The following is a 24,694-nucleotide window of genomic DNA, read 5'->3' on the forward strand; positions in this document are numbered from 1 at the left end:
TACCAAACGCAAAGACCGCAACAAGTTTATTGTATCACAATGGTAATTGTATATGTAAAGGATAAGGAATAACCAAAATGGATGTCTTAAAATAGTGAATTTCAACTCCATTCAAGAAACTCTGAACTAGTCACGTTCTCACAAACACTAATGAACGGTTGGTCGGAAAAGATGTGTAGCGTGGCAGGTTTAACTTGTTTCTTGAACTTGTGTTTCTCCCCGGCCACAAAAAGCGTGTGCATGTGAACGCCCAAAGTCTTTATTTCAACATGTTCACGCCTGCATGTGTGTTATTGGAGACTCCAGAAAGTGTTTTAGCATTTGGTGTCATGTTTGCATTGCTGCTAAGAATGGGAACGAGAAATTTGGAAATACACCAGCGATGGTATTTTAATTTGTTTTTTTTTTTTTACCAGTATAGCAGGTACACAGTACAGTACGCCCTAAATAGACTATAAAGTATTTGTGCGCTTTGTACTCGAATTGCACGACAGCTAAAATATAGAACAATAATAATAATAATAATAATAATAATAATAATAATACATTGAATTTCTAAGCGCCTTTCAAAACTCTCAAGGAAGCTGGCCATCTGGCTATCTATTGGCTATCTATCCAGCTGGTTAGCTATCTATTAGCTGGCTAGTTAGCTGGCTATCTATTAGCTGTATGGCTATCTGTTAACTATCTAGCTGGCTATCTATTAGCTCTCTATCCGATTGGCAAGCTAATGGCTGGCTATCTATTAGCCTTCTATCCGGCTGGCAAGCTAATGGCTGGCTATCTTTGAGCTATCTAGATAGCTGGCTATCTATCCATTCAGCTACCTATCTATTAGCTAGCTAGTTATCTGGCTATCTATTATCTAGCTGGCTATCTATTGGCTATCTGTTAGCTATCTAGGTTGCTGCCTGGCTATCTGTTGGCTATCTATCCAGCTAGCTAGCTATCTTTTAGCTGGCTCGCTGGCTATATTTTAGCTGTTTTTTATTCATTTGAGTTATTCCGGGTTGAGTGAACGCTGGCGCGTGTGGCTACCACTGCTCACCCACAGAAAAACTTGAAAACTGTAAAGTGACCTTGGGAGTTTTGCAAGGCGCTTCTAAATGAAATGTATTATTATTATTATTATTATTAGTAGTAGTAGTAGTAGTAGTAGTATTAGTAGTAGTAGTCGTAGTAGTAGTATTTTATTATTATTATTATCAGAGACATCCCAAGTCCCCCCAAAAAAACAACAAAAAGCCAAAGCAACATAAGTGAAAGCTTTGAAGAGACACATGAAGCAGTGTCAAGAAAGTGAATGGGGCAGCGCTTTATTGTGTCATATATGGGTGTGTTCCCACGGATCTGTAGTTTCTATTTTTCCCTTATTTATTTCCACTTGCTCACTAAGGAGTGTCTGTTTGTTGCTTATAATCATTGTGGATATGCCCGATCTCCTATGCAGGTATGTTTTATTAACCTCACACGGTTCAAAAGTGCCTGATTTGTTTGTGTAATCATTTCTCGCAGCTAGATTCAAAGGGAAAATGACAACTTTAAAGGACAACCGACGCCTCCCGACAAGTTGTGTCCATAATTTGTAAAATCACTTCAAATGACGTCTACTCCGCTTATTTTACAACGATTCCACCGCATATAGCTATATTTTACCTTTTAAGACTGCCGCTGAATATTCAGGAAGTCTTGTTTTCGAGTTGGTGACGATTCCTGATGTGATGTCACGCCAGGAACGCCCCTAACCGAGAAAGCGACACACGATGCATTTTGCGGTACTTTGTTTGGTCTTAAAACTTTGTGTTGATGGCAAAATTAGAAGGAAAACACAAATAACGCAATGGTGAATCGTTGTGTGTTGCACCATGACTACTATTTGATACTAGTTGACACAGATTCCCAACAGACAAATCAGCCCATTTCCAACGGAGCTTGGGCGCCATCTTGTGCATTTTCTGGCAAGCTACATTGCTGTCATTGACGGCTCAATTTGATATGGGAGGACTTCTTTAATCGATTGCAAACATGTATGCTTTCCTCTTCAGAACTATTTGAATCATATTCATAACTGGATGAGTAACAAGAAAGCATCTTCTCCGAATTTGAAGCTATTGTTTTGATTCTAGAGCATGGCGAAGACGTCCTGGCGTGACATCGCGAATAAGGGGGCGGGACCTTCTGAAACTCGCCATTTCCGGGGTCATTTTGAAGTAGTTTTGGGACACTTTAACTCATTTTTATTGGTGTTTTGCATTTGACTAATAATATCAGCCTGCGTATTTTGGGTATTTTAGATGCTATAAAACGTTTTTCTGATGTCAGTTAGGAAACAACAAAAAAATGGTGTCGGTTGTCCTTTAAGAACAGAGCCGTCATGTCTGCTAGCAAGCATTTGAAGGAGACGATCCGAAACGGGAAATTCAACACTGGAGTCAGTGTTGCAGAAAGTTCGACCTCATCCGGGGGTGTAAAAAAAATGTTCTGTACAATTTGTCGGAAAGGAATTTTGGTGTGATCGCTGCTGCCCAGATTGAGGCGACGGAGCAAAAGCAGTTTGAGGAGCAAGATAGGAAAGGTGGAGAAGAGCATGCGCACGATTCCTCCCTGGCTGGGTAACGAAATGGGTTCAGCAAAGCACCAGGTTAGTTTATTATTATTATTATTTTGGTTGACAGAACTGCGTCCTTAAAAGTATTTAATTTTATCACATGAGAAAAGAAAATATTACATTGTTTATTTGCATTAAATAACATTCACTGCCAGACTTGTGCAAAAATAATAAATTTAACTTCGAAGCGCCTTTCAAAACTCTCAAGGACACTTTACAGTCACTGGATAATAACTTTTTTTTGTGAGGGTGAGCAGCAGTAGCCATTCGCACCAGCGTTCACTCTACCCAGAAGTAACACAGCAGCAAAGTTATGAAATGAAGAGGAAAGGAAAGAAAGAAGTAGAAAAACAAAATACAGGAGCTGCTGGAAAGGCAGCCACTGTCACGGCGCCATCTTGAAGTTAAAAAAAAAACGAAATAACAAATAATATGACAGCACAAAGACACAGAGAGTCATTCATTCTTCAGCACTTTCTGTACCCTCTTTGTGACATGAAGCAGTCCTAGATGTGTGTCAGGCCAATGCCAGTGTTTTTGTCATTTTCACTCAAATTGCAGTACCCACAGAATATTGAATTTTAGGACTGTATAAACATTCAATGCAGTGTTAGAAACCTTAGATTATCTTCTTTCAACAGAAATAAAGTTAATTGCTAAGTTATATAGTTCTGGAGTTATATAAGCTTGAAATCAGGGCAATTGTACAAAATAACATACAATACATACATATTGGTTTATATAACCCTTTAACAACAGCTGAAGCTATAGCAAAGCGCTAACATGGTAAAAAGGGATGTGCTGCCAACTTGTGGAAGGTAAAAAACATTGCCAGAGGTCTGACCAGCGCTTTATCGCCACCCCGGCAAGAAAAACAAAAACCCAAAAAAAAAATCAGGAATGCCAGTGAATGAGTTAAGATAAAAAAAAAACAATAAATGTATGTTTCCTGAAGTACTTTTTTTCCATTTTTATTTATTAATTATCCTCTCTCCTTGCCCCCATTTTTCATTTTTATCTTCAACCCCAAAAGGAGCTCACGAACGATCTGTCCGATCAGAAAGTTAACTTAAAGGGCATCCTGGACGGCGCCCTAGAGCGAGATACTAAAATTCCAACCGATGTCGGCCAAACTCTTCAGGAATCAGCTGAAAAAAAGGTCACGTTTTCACGATAAACAACATCGTCAATCATCATTAATGATTTCCGAACCGAAATCTGTCTGTCTCTATTTCTATCTGGACTTTCTGTAGGCGGAGCAAAGTGCGTCCGTCAAAAAACTGACTAACCAAGTGACCGGGTTGATCTTTGACCTGGACCGTGTGAAATCATCTCTGGGAGAAAAGTACTCCACCGTCACTGAGGCGCAACATGCTCTCAAGGTGAGCGATGGACGACATGAAATAAGGCTAACCACTGGAAAAGGTGGTGGGCAGGGTGCGGAGGGTTTTCCGCCGTCCTCTCACAAACCCGACTTGTCATTCAAAAATACCCCCGTTATTGTTTTTCCAAGCGCGGGTGGGACGAATTGGACTCGTGTCACAGTCGTTTGATGCTCCTGGAAAGCGAAGTGCAGGATCTCGCCGAGGAACAATCGGAAGGAGCTCACCTGTTGATGGATCAGCTGACGCGGCCGATGCAGCTTTACCAAGACGCGGTGCAGACGGCCGAGCATCGCACAGCTTTCCTCAGCAAGGTTGGGCAGGCGCCATCTGTGATATGACTAGAATGACTCAAATAATTTTGCGCCATCCATCTTCTAGATCCCGGCCTCTCTTCAAGAATTTGAGGACCTCCTGTGCGGCGCCACCTGTTGGTTCGATGAAGCCCAGGCATGGCTGAGCACTACTTGCTCTTTGCCGCCATCCAAAGGCCTTCAGAATCATACAAAGTCCCTCCAGGTTAGTGATTAGCATTTATTTCGCAAATGTTATCATATGCTAGGTTTACAACAATTGATGAATAACTAGTTTTTTTTAAAATTTGAAGTCAAAAATAATGTTTACATACGACAATTTGAAATTATGGTTTGGACTTTAGCAAGCATCATGGAAATTGACATGCTTGATTTGCTTTCGCGGGCCGAATATAATGATGTGGTGGGCCAGAGTTGGCCCCCGGGCCTTGACTTTGACACCTGTGATGTCAGGGATTAGCCGGATAGCTAAATAGAAAGCTTGTTTGTTAGCTAGCTCAGTAGATACACATGACATTTCACAAGTTTGATTTGCTTTGATGGGCCGAATAAAATGTTGTGATGGGCCAGATTTGGCCCCCGGGCCGTGACTTTGACACCTGTGATGTCAGGGATTAGCCGGATAGCTAAATAGAAAGCTTGTTTGCTAGCTAGCTCAGTAGATACACATGACATTTCACAAGTTTGATTTGCTTTGATTGGCCGAATAAAATGTTGTGATGGGCCAGTTTTGGCCCGCGGGTCGTGACTTTGACACCTGTGATGTCAGGGATTAGCCGGATAGCTAAATAGAAAGCTTGTTTGCTAGCTATCTTGGTTGCTAGCTAGCTCAGTAGATAAGCATGACATTTCACAAGTTTGATTTGCTTTGATTGGCCGAATAAAAGGTTGTGATGGGCCAGATTTGGCCCCCGGGCCTTGACTTTGACAACTGTGATGTCAGGGATTAGCCGGCTAGCTAAATAGAAAGCTTGGTTGCTATCTAGCTTGGTTGCTAGCTAGCTCAGTAGATACGCATGACATTTCACAAGTTTGATTTGCTTTGATGGGCCGAATAAAATGTTGTGATGGGCCAGATTTGGCCCCCGTGCCGTGACTTTGACACCTTTTGCAACAAAATCGACGCATTTTTTCCCCAATTTTTTTTATTTTATTCTGGCAGCTGGTCCTGGATGACTCGGCCAGAATCAGGGATACTTTGACGAATTTCCGTCCAGTGCTCGCTGAGATTTCCGTCGTGTGCGAACTCGGCACGCAACAGGAGAGGATGGACTTAACCGAGCGACGGGTTCAAGAGATGCAAATGAGCATCCTGGAGCCGTTGGAGAAGCACATGCAGGCTGTTGAGGTACCACATGCTTTTCTTTTGTCCTTACCCGACTACAGAATTGTACATAAGACAAAAAGAAAAATATGATCTTGATTTTTTTTCCGTCACCTTTTCTCAGGTGGTGGAGGCCCTGGAAGAGGAGTTAAAAACCTTAGAGGCAAATGTCCCCAAAATCACGACCATTTTGGCCTCTTTCGACAATTCTAACATCACGCTGAAAGAACATCGTCACAACCAACAGGTAATAATAATATAAAGAAATACATAATAAAATGAAAACAAATAATATGATAATAATAACAATAATAATGATAATGACAATGAAAATAATCATGATATAAAGAAATAATAATAATTTAATTAAAATAATACAAAAATGATACAATAACATGAAGAAATAATACAATAATAATAAATAATACAATAATAATAATAATATTAAAGAAATAATACAATAAGATAATGGTAATAATAATACAAATGCCGATGATAATAATAATTATTGTCATGATAATATAAATAACATAATAAAATGAAGAAATAATAAAATAATAATATAATGATAATAATAATAATATTAACAATAATAATATAAAGAAATAATAAACTGATAAAATGAAGAAGTAATACAATAATAATAACATAAATAAAGAAATAATAAATTGATATAATGAAGTAATACAATACTATAACGATAATAATATAAAGAAATAATAAATTGAGGAAATAATACAATAATAATAATAATAATAATAATGTTAATACGAATATATAAATAAAGAAATAATAAAATAATAATATAAAGAACTGATTGCCTTTCCAGCAGCTCCTGTATTTTTTTTCTCCTTCTTTCTTTCCTTTCATAACTTTGCTGCTGTGAAATGTAAATATCTCCACTGCGAGACGAATAAAGATACATCTGATTCCGAAAGCCGAAAGGAAAATATAATAATAATCATAATAATAGTCATAATAATAATAAGAATAATAATCATAATAATAGTCATAATAATGATGATGATGACAATAATGGCATTTTTTTTCCCTCCTCCTTCACCCTGACCTTCCACGTCGCCTTTTCACTTGGACCGTGAAGGTGATCCTGGACAATGTCCACTCAATGCAGAAGACATTAGAGGACATGGAGAGCTGCGGAGGCGATTTACACCTCCCCCAGGAAACAAAGCAGGCTCTGGTGGTTTTCTCTGGAATCAAAGCGCTCGTGCAGGTGCTGACCGACTTGGAACATCTCGCCCAGGAACGAACCGTTCTCGTCGAGGTAAAAGCACCGATAATTTACCCGTGAGAATAAATGGCAGGATTCTGTTTTTTTTTTTTTTTTTTTTATGTAATATGTGTTCTCTCAACACATATTCAATGTTTGTTTTGCCCTTTTCACTTAAACCAGGAAGAGTCCAATTCGGAAGATGACCCAGATGACGACGACAGCTGTCACTCATCGTCTTCGGACACGCTAACGTGCAGTATTCCCGAGGTAGACCTTTGAACGGATGCTTTGGAAACTATTGTTGATCTCATCAGGCGAGTGTGGGAGGGCATTGTCACAAGCAGCTGCTTTCAATGGCTCACTTCCTAGTAAACACACACACACACACACACACACACACACACACACACACACACACACACACACACACACGAACTAAATGAGCCTGGCTATGCACACAGAGCTATTCCATGTTTGTGTTTTAGGACCCAGAAGACACGTCGCGTGCTTCAGGGGTGCAAAGTGATGACATCATCGATCCGGAGGCAAGGTCTGACGCCAAGGTAAACAATCCCTTCATTGGAATACAAGTAACATCTGACTTACGACCGGCGCGACTTACGACCGCCCCCGTCAGACGTTTTTTTTTTTTTTTTATTCTATGCCTGGCACCGCAACGTGCTAGCAGCCCGGCAACGTGTATGACAATTTTCAACTTACGACCATTTGACATACGACCGTTTGGTCGGAACGGAACCCGGTCGTAAGTCGGATGTTACCTGTATATGATTGCACAAAAAAAATATATATATATATGAGCAGATATGGGCTGGTTTTGTTTGATGGTGAAAATGTGCTCTGTCAAATTGACAAATCTTTAACTGAACTACAGTAAAGTCTCGTTATATCGATATCGGATATATCGATAGTCCCGGTTATATCGATACTATTTCTATGCACGCACGGAGAAAATTACATGCAAACAGGGTCGGATATATCGATAGTCCCGGTTATATCGATATTTTTTCGGACTCCCTTGAATATCGATATAACGAGACTTTACTGTATTAAGAAATTAATGTATTATTTTTTTACTCACCAGGCTTCAACCGCTGTATCTTCTACCCAATTTTGTGAACCAGTTTTTGAAGTGGACCCATCAACTAGTTCCAAATCATCCGACCCGGATTCCAAATCGTTTCATCAAGAAGATACTCCAAGTGGATTAATAAAATCACCAACGCGACGGAACACCGAAGATGCTGGTGAAGAAGAAGTTGGGGTTAAAATTGTGGCACCCCAATCTCTGATGTCGTCCAGCGTTTCTGCCGATGAAGGATGCATCACAGATGACCTTTCTGCACTTGCAAATTTTGACCCCACCGCCAATATCGTTTCCGATCAGGAAGCTTCAGGGAAGTCCATGACAACGCATCCATGTCAAGTAAGCCACTGAAAGGTTTTTAGTTGTTACTGGTCTGATCTGCAAGTTCATTTTTTTTCCAATTTTATGCCGGGAATGAAAGGAGCTAAGTGGTCCCGTCATCGGCGATTGCAAGGAGGAAAAAGATCAACACGACGACTGCAAGTCTTCCTCAATGTCCGTCATGTTCAAAAAAATCTCCTTGGACATTTTAAAAGCATTGAAAAAATACAATCAATATTTAAATCAACATCAATCAATCTTCATTCAAGATTGACCCAACAGTCCGGCGAAGTGGACGCAGAACAACAACGGTGGCGTCAGCTTCACATCCATATCTCACAGAAAGTAGAAAGCCTACAAAGACTTGAAGAGGAGCATCAAGAGTCGATTACCGATGGCAACTTTGCGACGGTGAGCAATCCCAATTGCTTTTGTTTGAAAGGGAACCCATCATGCAATGGAAATAATCAATCGTTTGCCGTATAGATACGTCTAAGATCTATAATCTATATCTGATCAGGTCCCGGAAGGAAAATTCCTGTCAAATAGTTCAACTTCAGCTGTTGTCTGGCATGCAAATGAATCCATCAGCATGCTGAGTAATATCGTATGTCCATGGGCATCAACATTTTGAAATGCCTTTAATATGTATTTAAAAAAAAAACATAATAATAATAATTATTATTTTTATTAACTCATTCACTGCCAGACATATGCAAACATGTGTCCACTCCAGTGCCAGGGTTTCAGTCATTTTCACTCGAATTCCTGGACCCACGGAATATTAAGTTTTAGGACTACATAAACAATCAATGCAGCGTAAGAAACCTTAGACTCTCTTCTATTATCAGAAAAAAAAGTTAATTCCTAAATGACATGGGTATGGAGTTATATGTGGTTGAAATCAGGGCAACTGTACAAAATAGCATACAATGCATACTGTACATAATGATTTATATAGCGTGTTAACAACAGCTGAAGCTGTAACAAAGCACTAACATGGAAAAAAGGGAAATTCTGCCCCCTCGTGGAAGGGAAAAAAACTGAATATATTCGGGAATTTGTCATTTTTAAGTTTTTATTCATTTTGTACTTTTTAATTTCTACTGTTTTATTTTTACTTTTTCTTCTTTTTTAGTTTTTACGGTTTATTTGTTATTTTTATATTTTTTAATTTAATTTTATTGTATTTTTTTCAGCCCCCTGTAAACCTGGGGTCTGCTAACCACCCGTTCATTGTGATATCTAAATAATAATAATATTAATAATATTAATAATAATAATAATTAAATACATAAGTAAAAATACTTCAAAAATACATAAAAATACATAAAAAATACATGAAAAATACACATAAAATGTTAAATAAATTAATTAATTAAAACATAAATAAATAAATAAATAATACATTTTAGAAGTTCCTTTCCATGTGAGTTCTACCTCCCAAATAGACGCATAGCTTGAGATTGACAGAGTCCGCATCCTGCAACAAGGGAGCATTACAGTGTTTATTGTTGTCAGGGTGGAGGCGGGGGTCAGCTTTTCCTGACCCATATGCCGACCCTGATCTCAGCATCAACGCACGAGCACGCTCACACTCACACTCACACTCGCATGGCGTGATTCCTAGCGCAAAGCTCCTGCCAACAGGGATCAAAGTACAGCTCAAATCTATCGCTGATCCACATTCAGAGACAGCCGGGGGGTACCAATTGGCTGCCCAACAACTCCTGAAAAATGCCATTTATCATGAAAATAGTCAGAATTTTTCGACAGACTCTTCTAAACGTTGCTTTCACTTCACTCCCTACATCCCTTCCAATGTCCCAGAACTGGTCGCAGAATCAGGATGAGATAAACTGCAAGTTGTGTGAAGTGGATGAGCTGGAAGCCCAGCTGAACAAGCCGCCGCCCGCCATGATGGATGCGTCTGAAGAAGAGCTCGTACGGGTGATTATCCACGCTCGTTTAAATATCGACATCTATTGAATTTTTCTCTTAATAATAATAATGATAATAATACATTTCATTTATAAATGCCTTTCAAAACTCAAGGACACTTTATTTAATAATAATAATAATAATAATAATAATAATAATAATAATGTAATGTAAATTTCTGCACTGCGAATCTAAAAAAGGCAAATCCAATATAATAATAATAATAATAATACATTTAATTTATGAGCGCCTTTCAAAACTATCAAGGACACTTTACAACAACAATAATAATAATAATAATAATAATAATAATACATTTCATTTATAAGCGCCTTTCAAAACTATCAAGGACACTTTACAACAATAATAATAATAATAATAATAATAATAATAATAATAATGTAAATTTCTGCACTGCGAATCTAAAAAAGGCAAATCCAATATAATAATAATAATAATAATAATAATAATAATAATACATTTCATTTATAAGCGCCTTTCAAAACTATCAAGGACACTTTACAACAATAATAATAATAATAATAATAATAATAATAATAATAATAATAATAATGTAAATTTCTGCACTGCGAATCTAAAAAAGGCAAATCCAATATAATAATAATAATAATAATAATAATAATACATTTCATTTATAAGCGCCTTTCAAAACTATCAAGGACACTTTACAACAACAACAATAATAATAATAATAATAATAATGTAATGTAAATTTCTGCACTGCGAATCTAAAAAAGGAAAATCCAATATAATAATCATAATAATAATATTTTATTTTCAAGCACCTTTTAAAGCTCTCAATGACACTTTACGGTCACAGACAAGCATAGAAAAAAAACCACATACAATAATGCAATGTTACCAAATAAATAAATAACAATTGCAAAGCGAATAAAATCTAAACTCAACCAAACTCGCCTGGAAAATGCTTTTGTTTTTTTTAAGTCATTCACTGCCAGACGATGTGTCCACTCCAGTGCCAGGGTTTTTGTCATTTTCACTCAAATTCCAAGACAAATTCCAAATTCAGTTTTAGGACTACAGAGACATTCAATGCAGCGAAACCTTAGATTCTCTTCTTTTATCAGAAAAAAAGAGTTAATCTAGCTAGCTATCTATTAGCTATATAGCTAGGTAACTACCTAGGTAGCTATTAGCTGTCTAGCTAGCTTTCTATCTATTTGAGTTGAGTGTACAGTGGTGCGTGTGGCTGCCGCTGCTCAACCACAGAAAAAAACGTATCCTGTGACTGTAACCTGACCTTTTGAGACTTTTGAAAGGCCTTATAAATGAAATTTATTATTATTCCTAAATCATATGGGTTTGGAGTTATATAAGCTTGAAATGAGGGCGGCTGTCCAAAATACAATACAATACAATACATACATATTGATTTATATAACGTTTTAACAACAGCTGAAGCGGGAGCAAAGCGCTAACATGGAAAATAGGAAATGCTGCCCCCTTGTAGATGGAGAAAAAACACTGCCAGAGGTCTGGCCAGTGCTTTATTAGCACCCAAGCATGAAAAATCAAAACCCAGAACAAATTTGGGAATGGCACTCCACGTCATGAATACATTCGGGAATTGCAGTGAATGAGTTAAGATAAAAAAATAAATTAAAAAAAAACAGGTCTTACTAGCGCTTTATCGGCACCCAAGCATGAAAATGTTCCATGTCAAATTTTCAATTCACGAATACATTTTCTAAACTTGAATTCTGCTTAAAATTAATGTTTAAAAGTGCTGAGTGTTGGTATCCAGCTGCAATGTCCCCCCCCCCACCCCCAGAGCTCAACCACCCTCCAAGTCTCCCCCCCTTTTTTTTTGCTGACTAAATGCCCTGATGGCTTTGCTTCCCTCCCCCTTTTCACCCTCAACTCCCTTTATCCTCCTCCCACCTCACCCGTGTCCCATCCACGGCCCTTTTAATCTCAACGCTCAGAAACAAACGGGGCAGAAAGTGCGTGCAAGCAAACAAGCAAGCAGGCAGCACGTTTATCACCGATTGACCGTTTTTTATGTATTTATTATTATTATTATCATTATTTACATGTCACCTTTGATGCAAATGCAGACGACGGATCTTTCTTTGCACCGTCTCGCCAGTGGATTGAAAGAATCGGCTTCAACGAAGACTGACCTGTGTCGGTTTGTAGCGGCGGCCGATTCCGCTCTTCTGGAACAGCAGCTGGAGGAACTTCACACCCAGTGGGATGAACTTTGCGTCAAGGTGAGGTCCATTTTGATGACGTCTAAAATAGCAATTAAAAAAAAAGAGTCCATTGTACATCTTTTGAAAACAAGTTGGTAAATAGTTTTCAGATGAAAAGTTTTTGATGACTTTGACATTTTCCGCCTAATCAGTTAGTTGACTGAGTGTCAAAATAAAAGCCTCTACTATCTTTTTATTTTGCCTTGGCACCGTTTGGTATTAAATTACACACTTTTTTTGTGGTTCGTTTTTAAAAAGCTGCCTGGCAATTTAATGTATTCCCTGGTTAGCATAAAAGTTAACATGTTTTTTTTTTTTTACTCCTAAAAGAGCTGCTGGGAAATTTTCAACAATAAAACGCTGATTATTTTTGTAGTCCAAGCCAAACTTTTGAGCGTTTAACAACCTGCTCGCTAACAAATCACGTGGCGCTTCTGTGGGTGAATTATTGGGGTTTTGTTTACCCCGATTGGTGCTCATGAAGGCAACACTTGTTGATCTTCCTTCCAAAGATTAAAGTTGAGTTTGTAGGTTGCATGTCAGGGGGAATCTACTGGAATGGCTCAGATGACCAGATGGCCTGGCTGGGCTCAAGTGATTCAGGGGGTTGACGTCCATTGTTGTCATTGCAAAGAATCGACTCCCCTGAAGGCCTCTTTAGGACTCAAGAGACACAAATTGTGTGTTAAAACACAACCGGGGCTTGTTTGAACGAAATAAACGCCACCTTATGTTTCGTCCATCGAGCAAAAGGTTTCTTCAGCCGTCATCTGTACTTCTAGGAAGGTGTCGGACGTTTCGCTCCTCATCCGAAGCGCTTCGTCAGCGAACTAAAGTTGTGCTGGTAACCCTACCGGACCTCTGCTCTGATAGGTCCCTGTGCCGCATCCCTGATCTGATAGGTCCCTGTTCTAAGGTTTGGGGAACAGTGGAGCAGTCCCTGATGCCATAGTCTATCTATTGTTCTATCTGGTTTTCACCCCATTAGCATGACTAAGCCTACGTGGTATCGTGTTGTAAGCGCAGAGCAGAGGTCTGGCACAGCCACCCCTATCTATTAGGGATATAGGGCCAGGGTTCCCAGCACAGCTTTAGTTCGCTGACGAAGCTTTTCGGATGAGGAGCGAAACATCCAAAGAAGTACAGATGACATCTGAATAAACCTTTTCTTCCTTTAAAAACACCCACAAAAACCTGCTTTTTCACCTCCCCTTTGCAATGTCACATTTCCATGGCCGAATGATCATTTTAATCAAACTGATAGATCCTGATTTTGATCAACAGATGTCATTACCATCAAAGATCAAAATAATCGGATACTTTTCACATGGCTATCTATTAGCTAGCTAGCTTTCTATCTTTTTGAGTTATTCCGGGTTGAGTGAACACTGGCGCATGTGGCTGCCGCTGCTCACCCACGGAAAAACTTATCCTGTGACTGTAAAGTGACCTTGAGAGTTTTGCAAGGCGCTTCTAAATGAAATGTATTATTATTATTATTATTATTATTATTATGATTCTGCGGGTGGGCGGGACCAAATACTCATTCCAAATTACCGTATGCAAAAAGCAGATCAAAGATCAGAGACACAAAAGCAATGATGCAGCGATGATGTCATGGCATCGCCGCACAAAATAATTACATAAATATTAAAAAAAAAAGACAAAAAATTGCTTTACCATGATGTCATCCCGACTCAAAGTCGCCATCGTTTTTGTAGGATGTTGCGATTGTTGTCACGCCATCAGCGTTTGACATTTCGGTTGGGGTGACATCACCTCCTCCTGCCCGCGCTTGACGTTGAGCCTGACGTTTGGTTTTTCCGCAGGTTGCCTCGCGAAAGCGGGAAATTGCCGATCGCCTCAACGCTTGGACGATCTTCAATGACAAAAACAGAGAGTTCTGCGATTGGCTCACCCGGATGGAGAGCAAAATGGCGTCTCCCGGCGACGATCTCAGCATTGAAGAAATGGTGGAAAAGTTGAAAAAGGTCATTTGGGGGTTAAATCGCTTCAATGTCATTGAAGCAAACTAGCGTGTTTTGATCACATGATTGGAATACCTGCACGGTGCATCAAAATAATTCATTTATGACTAAATATTGTTCAGAAGTGCAATATTTATGATTATTTTAGGATTGCATGGAGGAAATGAATTTGTTCAGTGAGAATAAAAGCCACTTGAAGCACCTCGGAGAGCAGCTGTTATTAGCAAGCGACGAAGCCAAACAGACCCAAGTATGCGCTTCCCTGCAAGAGGTAAACCAGAGATGGAACGACCTCTTCAGCCACATCGAGGCCAGGTGAGTACACGAACTGAATCGCCGCAGTCGACATGGCGTGACTCCATTTCACCGATGCTATTTAAAAAAAAATACAAATAAATCATTTTTAACTCATTCACTACCATTCATTGAATTCATGAATTGAAAATATGACTTAGAGCCCCATTCCCAAATCACTTCGGGTTTGTTTGGGTGCTGATAAAGCGCTGGCCAGACCTCTAGCCATGTTTTTTCCTTTCCACAAGGGGGCAGAATTTCCCTTTTTTCCACACTAGCGCTTCGTTACAGCCATAACTGTTGTTAAAACGCTACCTAAACCAATACGCATGTATTGCATTGTATTTTGGACAGCCGCCCCCATTTCAAGCTCATATAACTCCAGACCCATATCATTTAGGAATTAACTCTTTTTCTGATGGAAAAAAAATAACTAAAAAATTTGGGAATTGGCAATATAACGTAAAGCGCCATTCCGGAATTTGTTTGGGTTTTGTTTTTTCTTGCGGGGTGCTGATAAAGTGCCGGCTAGACCTTTGGCAATGTTTTTCCCTTCTATAAGGGGGCAGCATTTGCCTTTTTTTCCACGTTAGTGCTTTGTTACAGCTTCAGCTGTTGTTAAAGCGCTATTTAAACCAATGTGTATGTATAGCATTGTATTTTGGACAGCCGCCCCCATTTCAAGCTCAGATAACTCCAGACCCACATAACTTAGGAATTAACTCATTTTTTTTTTCGAAAGAAGAGAGTAACGTTTCTTACGCTGCATTGAATCTTTATGTAGTCCTAAAACTCCATATTCTGTGGGTCCTAAATATCGGAGTGACAATGACAAAAACCCTGGCACTGGAATGGACACATTTTTTTGCACGTCTGGCAGTGAATGAGTTAAAAAAAAACTACCTAATATGCACATTTGCTCTAAATTGAGCCAATCTGCCTGCTGTTTCTGGCTCTGCTTTCCAGCTGTCAGCAATCCATGACATGTAATGTTCACAAAGCAGGTTAAGCCACGCCCACCTAACCCCTCCTAATCATAAAGCAGACCCCCGTAAGACATTGTTGTGCAGGAGCAGGTGCTCCAATCTACGCACTCGTCCAACAAGAACCAAAAAAAAACTTTGCTCAAATCTCAGACATAGCCATATGTCCTTATGTCGACTACCCCCCACCCCCATTCATCCTCTATCGGGGGGAGGGTGCGCTAGGAGAATGGGAGTGGTCTGTCAGCATCAATTATATCAGTTGATCCCGATTGCACGAGAGCATTCTAAAGGGAGAGGGGGGGGGGGGGCAATTGCGCAAATATGGACGTCAACAACGACGCATTGTTTAGAACTGAAAGTAGACCAAAACATTCCTCGGTATTGTCTCGTGAGGCCGACGTATAAGCAGGCGCTCAGTGACAAGGACTGTATGCAAAATTTATACTGATATATATATAAGAGCTGTTACCCGTTTAGCTATCGAGCTATCAAGTGTGCGTACATTAACACAATGTTGTTTTTAACAAGTAGCCCAAAACTCAAGCTCTCCTGTTCAACTTTTGTCCAACGCCCAAATATCCACACTTGAGCCTGCACCCCCCCTCCCCCCCACATATTCTCCTCTTGTCCTTCTCCGACGGAGTCCTGACCCACGGGGGTTTTGTGTCTTTTGTTCAGTCTCCGCATTAAGCTTGTGGCTTTTGTTGCCCTGTCTCAAGTTACATAGGGCGAGTGAGCGCAAGAAACAATTTAGTGGACTTCGGAAGGGGAATTTACACCCACTATACCGTTGTCCTATCAATGACATTAAAGGACAACCGACACCATTTTTTTTGTGTCCGAACTGACATCAGAAAAAACGTTTCATAGCATGTAAAATACCCAAAACACGCAGGCTGATATTTTTAGTCAAATGCAAAACGCCAATAAAAATGACTTAAAGTGTCCAAAAACTATTTCAAATTGAACTGGGAAATGGCCAGTTTCAGAAGGTCCCGCCCCCTTGTTCATGATGTCACGCCAAGACGTCTTCGCCTTGCTCGAGAATCAAAACAATGGCTTCAGATTCACAGAAGATGCTTTCTTGGTACTCATCCAGTTATGAATATGATTCAAATACTTCTGAAGAGGAAAGCATAAATGTTTGCAATCGCTTAAAAAAGTACTTGCGTATCAATTCGAGCCATCAGGACTCCAATGTAGCGTCCCAGAAAATGCACAAGATGGCGCCCAAGCTCCATTGGAAATGGGCTGATTTGTCTGCTGGGAATTTGTGTCAACTAGTATCAAATAGTAGTCTTGGTGCAACACACAACGATTCACCATCGCGTTCTTGATGTTTTTTCCTTCTAATTTCGCCATCAACACGGATCAACACGAAGTTTTCAGACCAAATAAAGTACCCAAAATGCATTGTGTGTCGCTTTCTCGGTCAGGGGCGTTCCTTCAGTGACGTAACGTGAGGACTCGTCACTAACTCAAAAACAAGACTTCCGGAATATTCAGCGCGAGTCTTAAAACGTAAAATATAGCTATACGCGGTGGAATCTTTGTAAAATACACTCAGTAGAAGTCATTTTTATGTGATTTTACAAATTATGGACACAACTTGTCCGGAGGCGTCGGTTGTCCTTTAAGCCTAAAATGTCACATTCATTGCTGTGCAATGTGCAGTGTTTTAGTCATCATTGTTACTATGAATGCATACAAAGTAACTTTCAAAAATGTCATTATTTTACCCATTTTTAAGCGCTGACAACAAAAAATATGTATTATATATCTCCAATCTTTGTTTAAGTGACCCTCAGATGAGTTTAAATGGCATATTATGTCAATCCGGGGTGTGTCTGTGTGCATGTTTGAAACTTAAAACTCACCTATCTAATAGCGATCTATGAGTGAAGCCAATTTGCAGTTTGTTTAGGGTTTCCCCCTTGAAGCCAAAACCATTCAGGCTTGTTTTTTTTTCCCCTCTCCTTCTCATTATTTGGGGCTGGGAGCATCCCCATCTCCACACTGAGTGGCCTCTGTTTCCTCAGCAGGAGGGAGAGGATCAAATTTGAGGGTGGAATTAACTGCAACTCCCCAATGGGACACACTTTGGGCTTTTAAAGTCGCAACGGGAGAGCTTGTATTGTCCCAAATGTTACCATGACGCCAGTCAGGGGGTCCGTTACCATGGGGACCGGAGGGGCGATCTCATGATAAACACCTGAGAATTAACTTGAAAGACCTTTTCAATGTTGTTTTTTTTTCCTCCTTGGTTAAATTATTTGCTTTTTTTCATGGATTGTGGAAAAAAAGCTTAGAGGCCCCCCATCCATTGAATGGTTAAAATGAATCCTGGCTAATATGAGACAATCAATTCATCAGACCAACATACATATAAATAAAATTGCTAAAATGTATTTTTGCCCATTTTTTGTCCTCATGTAAGGAATGTTTCCAGCCAGCTAAATAAATAAATATACTACTACAGTACTACTACTACTACTACTACTTACTACTACTACTAATAATAATAATAATACATTTTATTTCAAGCGCCTTTCAAAGCTCTTAAAGACACTTTACAGTCACAGACAAGCATAGATACAATAATAAATAAAATACAATTATACCTAGAATACAATAAATAAAATACAATTATAAATAGAAACAAGATAGAGCTACACAGAAAACGCAATTTTAAAAAGGTGGGTTTTGAGATGGGACTTGAAGGTGTGAAGAGAATCGATGTTACGAATGTTGGGAGGAAGTGAGTTCCAGAGTTTGGGGGAAGAGCAGCTGAAAGCTCTGTCCCCCATCGTGCTGATACGGTCAGGGGGGCACACAGAGGTGGAGGGAGCAAGAGGATTTTAGGGAACGAGAGGGAATAGAAATTTGAAGAAGTTCAGATAGGTATGGGGGGGGGGTAAGGTTATGGATAGCTTTAAATGTAAAATTTAACTAAAGAAAATTAAAAGACACTCATTAAAATATCATTGAAATTCCAGGTTAAATCCATTTTTGCCTATAATCCAGTTTTCTGTATTCCAATTAATTTTTCCCATTGTTAAATCAAACCTATTTCATTTTGATTTCAACACAGCTGGAACCCTAAAGTTTAATATGTCATTGCGCTTGCCTGTGTGTGTTTGTGTGTGTGCGTGCGTGTGTGTGTGTGTGTGTGTGTGTGTGTGTTTAGGGTGACAAAGTTGAAGGAGACACTGTTAAGAGTGCAGCAACTGGACAAGAACATGAGCAACCTGCGATCGTGGCTTTCACGCGTGGAAGCCGAACTGTCTAGGCCAGTTACCTATAGTGCCTGTCATCACCAGGAGATACAAAGAAGGCTGGCTGAGCAGGAGGTAGCGCACACGCACCTATCATCTTCTTTGCCCATGTTTTAGCTCACTGGTGTCAAAGTCAAGACCCAGGGGCCAAATCCGGCCCCCACGTAATTTTATTCGGTCCGCGAAAGCAAATCCGGCATGTTAAGTGCCATGATGCTTGATGAAATCCGAACCGAAATTTCAAATTGTCCCATGTAAAGAAGGACGCTTTGATCCTCTCCTTTTTCATCTAGATCTGCTTCATGTCACAAAGAGGGTACAGCAAGTGCTGAAGAATGAATGTGCTGTCATTATTGTTTTTTTTTGTTATTTTGACTTGTTTATGTAGATATTAGTAAGAGCTGTGTTACTTCCGGGTACAGTGAACGCTGGCGCGAATGGCTGCCGCTGCTCACCCGCACAAAAAAAAAAATCCAGTGACTGTAAAGTGTCCTTGAGAGTTTTGAAATGCGCTTAGAAATTCAATGTATTATTATTATTATTATAAGTCTATTCTCTTTGACTTTTCTGTAATACCGTACAATAAAATAAAATAAATAGCTATCTAGCTGGCTAGCTATTAGCTATGTATTAGCTTGCTAGCTAGCTTTCGATCTATTTGTCTTAGTATTCTATTTGAGTTACTTCCGGGTTGAGTGAACGCTGGCCCATGTGGCTGCCACTGCTCACCCACAGAAAAACGTATCCTGTGACTGTAAAGTGACCTTGAGAGTTTTGAAAGGCACTTATAAATGAAATGTATTATTATTATTATTATTATTACTTTGTTGTTGTTTTTTTTACTTCAAAAGTTATTCATTCCTGTGCTTTATTCAGGAGCTGCAACGGGACATAGGAGAGCATACGGAAAGCGTCACCTCGGTCTTGAACCTGTGCGACCTTTTGCTGAAGGACGAAGACGCCGCCGCCACCGCTGAGGGGGAAAGTGACTCCTTGCTAGAAACCAGTCGTAGCCTGGACCAGCGTTGGAGGAACATCTGCGCCATGTCTCTCGACAGGCGACTCAGGTGGGAATTGCACATCTGAATCAGGAGTGCAGAAAACAACAACAAAAAATGTAATTCAGAAGTAAACGGAGCTACTATTGATATTGAGCATTGATCGCTTCCTCCACCCGTGTAGGATCGAGGAAACCTGGAGGCTCTGGTGTAAGTTCCTCGAGGACTATTCGGAGTTTGAGGATTGGCTAAAGACGGCGGAGAAGACTGCAGCCAATCCCAACTCGGGAGATGTTCCTTACGCTGTTGCCAAAGAGGAACTGAAGAAGTTTGAGGCAAGTCGAGGAGAAGACGGATGTTCTGGATAAAATGTCGTGCAACCAAACAACAATCAGTCCGTCTGAACATATGAAGATCCCTAGTGTCCCCCTTTTCAGAGGTTCCAAAGGCAGTTGCACGAGAAGCTGACCCAGTTAGAAGTGGTCAACAACCAGTACCGCCGCCTGGCCCGCGAGAACCGTACAGACCATGCGGGCCAGCAGAAGACCCTGGTCCACGAGGGTAACCGCCGCTGGTACCTTCTGCACCGCCGAGTGGCTGCCGTTCTCCGCAGATTGAAGGTACCATCTGGACCGGACCGGAGCCGATGGCGAGAGTGTGACGGGAAGTGATTCTGGACGCGATTCTGCTTCTTTTGCTCTTGTAGCATTTTACTAGCCAGCGAGAAGAATTTGAAGGCACTCGGGAAAGCATGTTGGCGTGGCTGACGGAACTGGATCTTCAGCTGACCAACGTAGAGCACTTTTCCGAGAGCGACGTTCATCAAAAGATACAACGGCTCAGTGTGAGTTGGACCAGCTTGCCGAATTCCATTTTGGGAGTAAAGAAATCCAAAAGAATCGTTTTTGACTCGTCTTTGTTTGGGCAGAGTTTCCAGAAGGAGATTATCCTCAACACGGAACGAATCGACGGGCTGATCGTGTTCGGAGAAAGTCTCATCCAGAAAAGTTCACCGCAAGATGCGGCGTTGATCGAAGAAGAACTGGAGGAGCTTCATTCCTACTGTCAGGAGGTTTTCAGCCGACTGGTTCGCTTCCACCAACGCCTCAGTCAGCCCCCGGTGAGCTCCATTTTTTTAAATCATTGATGTAATATGTTATAATTGGAAAAATGACAAAAGGAGCTTAATCAATGGAAATATCAAAATTGATTTTGTACAGCAGGTGATCGCAGAAGAGCGGAATTTCCCCGCCGTCAGCTTTCCTTTGGAGTCAAGCTTGGAGCTCATTGGACGGCCCTGGTTGGGGCGGAGTCAAGGAAGCCTACCGGCCACACCCTCCCATTTGCTGGCATTTCCTCTGGAGCAGTCTGGACGGGAGACGCCGGTGAGCGTCGACTCATTGCCGTTAGAGTGGGACCACACCGGCGATTTTGGCGGTTCGTCATCCCACGAGGATGAAGAGGAGGACCAAAGACACGAAGAAGAGGGAATTGACTTCAGTGCGCTGTCAGGTAGAAAGCACGGTCTGGATTTTTAAGTTTAGGATTTTGTGTGTGGGTGATGACTTATGAGTGATCGTGATTCAGTGTCAGATGGCTTAATGGCCGCCTACGAGTCTCCAATCTGGTCCTCACAAACAAATGAAGAACCTGACGTTGGCGACCACAACGTTGAAGCTCAACCCGCTCTCACCAGCACACCAGTCAAGCAAGTCCATGTACGTTGCACAAATACCGTCCCAGAAGATTAAAACTAATGAGTTAACGGAAGCGAATGGTTGAACACTGAAGGATGAGGTCCTGGATGGAGATCTCAGGACCACCGTCAACCCCCAATTTCACTCATTTTATTTCCAGTCGCATCAAATCTCCCAGTGCAGTGACAACATTGGTGACATGAAAAGAGCTCATCTGATCCTGGATGACGACGACGACGACGGAGATGCTGAGCAACCAGAGATTGGGTTGACAAACTCGGACGGCAACCAAGCAGGTGAGCAGCGCCTACAAAAATCAAGATGTTAGCAGAGGTCCTCCTCGGCTGATACGTTTCCTCTACCAGGGGTGATTGAACGCTGGGAACTGCTCCAGGCTCAGTCCAGGAACGAGCGAGACGCCGACCCCCAAGATCCGCCGTCGAACGTCACATCTGACCATGATGAGGTCATTTCCTGGTTCAACCCCCTGCAGCAGTCACATCCAGGCAACAGGATTGTTGACATGGCAACCAGAGCCAAAGAGATGAAGGTAACGTAGATGCCCTCAAGAAAATAATCAGCATGATGAAAAATGGGACCGCTTTTCAGGAGATGAAGGATATTTTTACACGCTACAAGCCCGTCATGCTGTCCGTCAACCTGCACGTTGTGCAAGACCCGAAGCAGCAGGAGAAGCTGGTTGATCTGAACCAAGCCTGGAGCCGAGCTTCGACACTTCTTCACCGGTGGGAAAGCAATTTGAGAAGGACTCTGATGCAATGCCAGGTGAGAAAAAAATCTAACAGAGCAGATAGAAATGCAACATACCCTCATTGGAAAGGCTAACTTCAAGCCATCTGTCGGTTAGGAGTTGGATGAGAGCCTCCATTGCCTGGTGCTGTGGCTCGCGCACGCCGAGAAGAAACGTCACGCGGTGGACATCAGGGATCCGGATACGCCTCTTGAAATTCTGAAAGAGCAGCATCACTGCCTTATTGTAAGCACGAGTATATATGACAAGTCATTGCCGAATTTTCAAATCATTTTATGTTTAGTAAGGCTGAAAAAACAGACCATGTATAGTAAGGCTTTTTTAGCGCAAAAAACGACCATGTATAATACGGCGTTTTTAGCGCAAAAAACGACCGTGTATAGTACGGCGTTTTTAGTCAAAAAAAAACTGACCATGTATAGTAAGGCATTTTTACCCCCCCCCCCCCAAATGACCATGTATAGTAAGGCGTTTTTATCCCCCCCCCCCCAAAATGACCATGTATAGTAAGGCGTTTTTAAGCCAAAAAAAAGATGTTTTTTGCCGAAAAAAACCGACCATGTATAAGGCGTTTTTAGCCCCCCAAAAAGACATTTTTAGCCGGAAAAAAAACACCACGTATAGTAAGGCGTTTTTAGCCGGAAAAAAACCACCTTGTATAGTAAGGCTTTTTAGCCGAAAAAAAAGACCATATATAGTAAGGTGTTGTTATTAGCCTAAAAAAAGACCACGTATCGTAAGGCATTTTTGACCCGAAAAAAACAACCATGTATAGTAAGGCGTTTTTAGCCGAAAAAAAACCACCATGTATAGTAAGGCGTTTTAGCCCAACAAAATGACCATGTCTAGTCAGGCATTTTTAGCAAAAAAAAAAAAAACGACCATGAATGGTAAGGCGTTTTTAGCTGAAAAAAAACGACCATGAATAGTAAGGCGTTTTTAGCCCCTAAAAAAGACACTTTTAGCCGGAAAAAAACCACCATGTATAGCAGCGTCAGGTGTCAGGTGTCCTCAATTTTGCTCCGCTGTGGTTGGACGCTTGCATATCTTCAGGTCCTGCTGGAGGAGCTCCTGGAGAGGCGCAGGCAGCAGGCTTCAGTGCACACCCTTTGGTCTCAACTTCAGCCGGAGGGTGACGACGAGGTCCAGGAGAAGCTCCACGTGACGGCCACCAAATTGAAATTACTCCTGAAGGACGTGAGCGAGGACCTCAACATCCTGCAACAACGTCTAGTAAATGCCGCCATTTTATTGTTTTTGTTTTTTTTTTGGAATGGTTATTTCCGTAATCCACAATTTTTATTGATCTTTTCAGGAGTGCAATACTGATGGAGGTCAAAATGTCTCGTTTGATTCATCTCAGCACATAAGCCAAATCCACAAGTTGCCTGCTACTCAAAGGTACCTCGACTCGTGGTCTCAGAACTTCACCCCAAAAACATAAATGCAGATCTGCTTTTTTGAATTGAAAAAAAATCATGTTTGGGTATCTTTTGTGTGTGTTTATGTCACGCAGAGGGAGGAAAGACTCATCGCCACCGCGTTCCTTTTTCTGTCGTGTCCTGCGGGCTGCTGTCCCCTTTTACCTCCTCCTGCTGTTTCTGCTGCTCCTGCCGTGTTTCTTCCCCCATTCGGAAAGAGACTCGAGTTGTATCATTGCCAACAACTTTGCCCGCTCTTTTCATCCCATGTTACACTACACGAACGGACCCCCGCCCACTTGAGGAAGACTGAAGTGGTACTTGATTTTGTCTCAATACTTTTGGTCGGCGAGTAAGAAACCTCATTTGCATTAAAATGAGGTCATCAACATCCTGGTTGTATTTAAAAGATAGTCAGCATTTTGTGAACTTTCGGTACCCCGGGATATCATTAAAACCATTCTTGCTTTTAGTATTTTAGATTGGCTATGTAAAAACGCCTAAGTGCATGGTGGTTTTTTTTCCGGTTAAAAACAGCTTACGATACATGGTCGTTTTTTTGGGCTAAAAACGTGTTACTGTATGTCAGGGGTCGGGAACCTATGGCTCGCGAGCCATATACGGCTCTTTTGATGATTGCATATGGCTCGCCGATAAAACTAAATACATATTGTAGTTTTTTTCGCCGTTCATTTCCCGTTGGGGCTGCAGTTGGCGGAAAGCGCAATTTTGATTGGATAACACTGACCTAGAAGGGCCGAAAGCGCCATTTTGATTGGATGATAGTGGCTGTCATG

At 40.9% G+C, this 24,694-nt stretch overlaps 1 protein-coding gene across 1 annotated transcript; it reads left to right on the forward strand.

Annotated features, from left to right (window-relative positions):
• Positions 1–1,430: 1,430 nt before the first annotated feature.
• On the forward strand, positions 1,431–24,694 carry LOC148883567 (nesprin-2-like). The gene is given in 33 exon segments (XM_089022734.1): positions 1,431–1,450; positions 2,502–2,562; positions 2,564–2,641; positions 3,642–3,767; positions 3,862–3,990; positions 4,122–4,304; positions 4,372–4,509; positions 5,467–5,652; positions 5,753–5,875; positions 6,731–6,913; positions 7,043–7,129; positions 7,348–7,425; positions 7,965–8,306; positions 8,389–8,462; positions 8,558–8,699; positions 10,119–10,238; positions 12,329–12,484; positions 14,296–14,457; positions 14,603–14,769; positions 18,922–19,084; positions 19,886–20,076; positions 20,192–20,342; positions 20,445–20,627; positions 20,714–20,851; positions 20,936–21,127; positions 21,231–21,519; positions 21,595–21,725; positions 21,865–22,254; positions 22,314–22,490; positions 22,573–22,701; positions 23,530–23,709; positions 23,792–23,877; positions 23,993–24,694. Coding segments are annotated over 33 exon segments (5,163 nt in total). The 3' UTR covers positions 24,201–24,694.

Source organism: Hippocampus bargibanti, linkage group LG19 (assembly GCF_051943395.1).
Source record: "Hippocampus bargibanti isolate YZ-2025 linkage group LG19, ASM5194339v1, whole genome shotgun sequence".
Taxonomy (NCBI): domain Eukaryota; kingdom Metazoa; phylum Chordata; class Actinopteri; order Syngnathiformes; family Syngnathidae; genus Hippocampus; species Hippocampus bargibanti.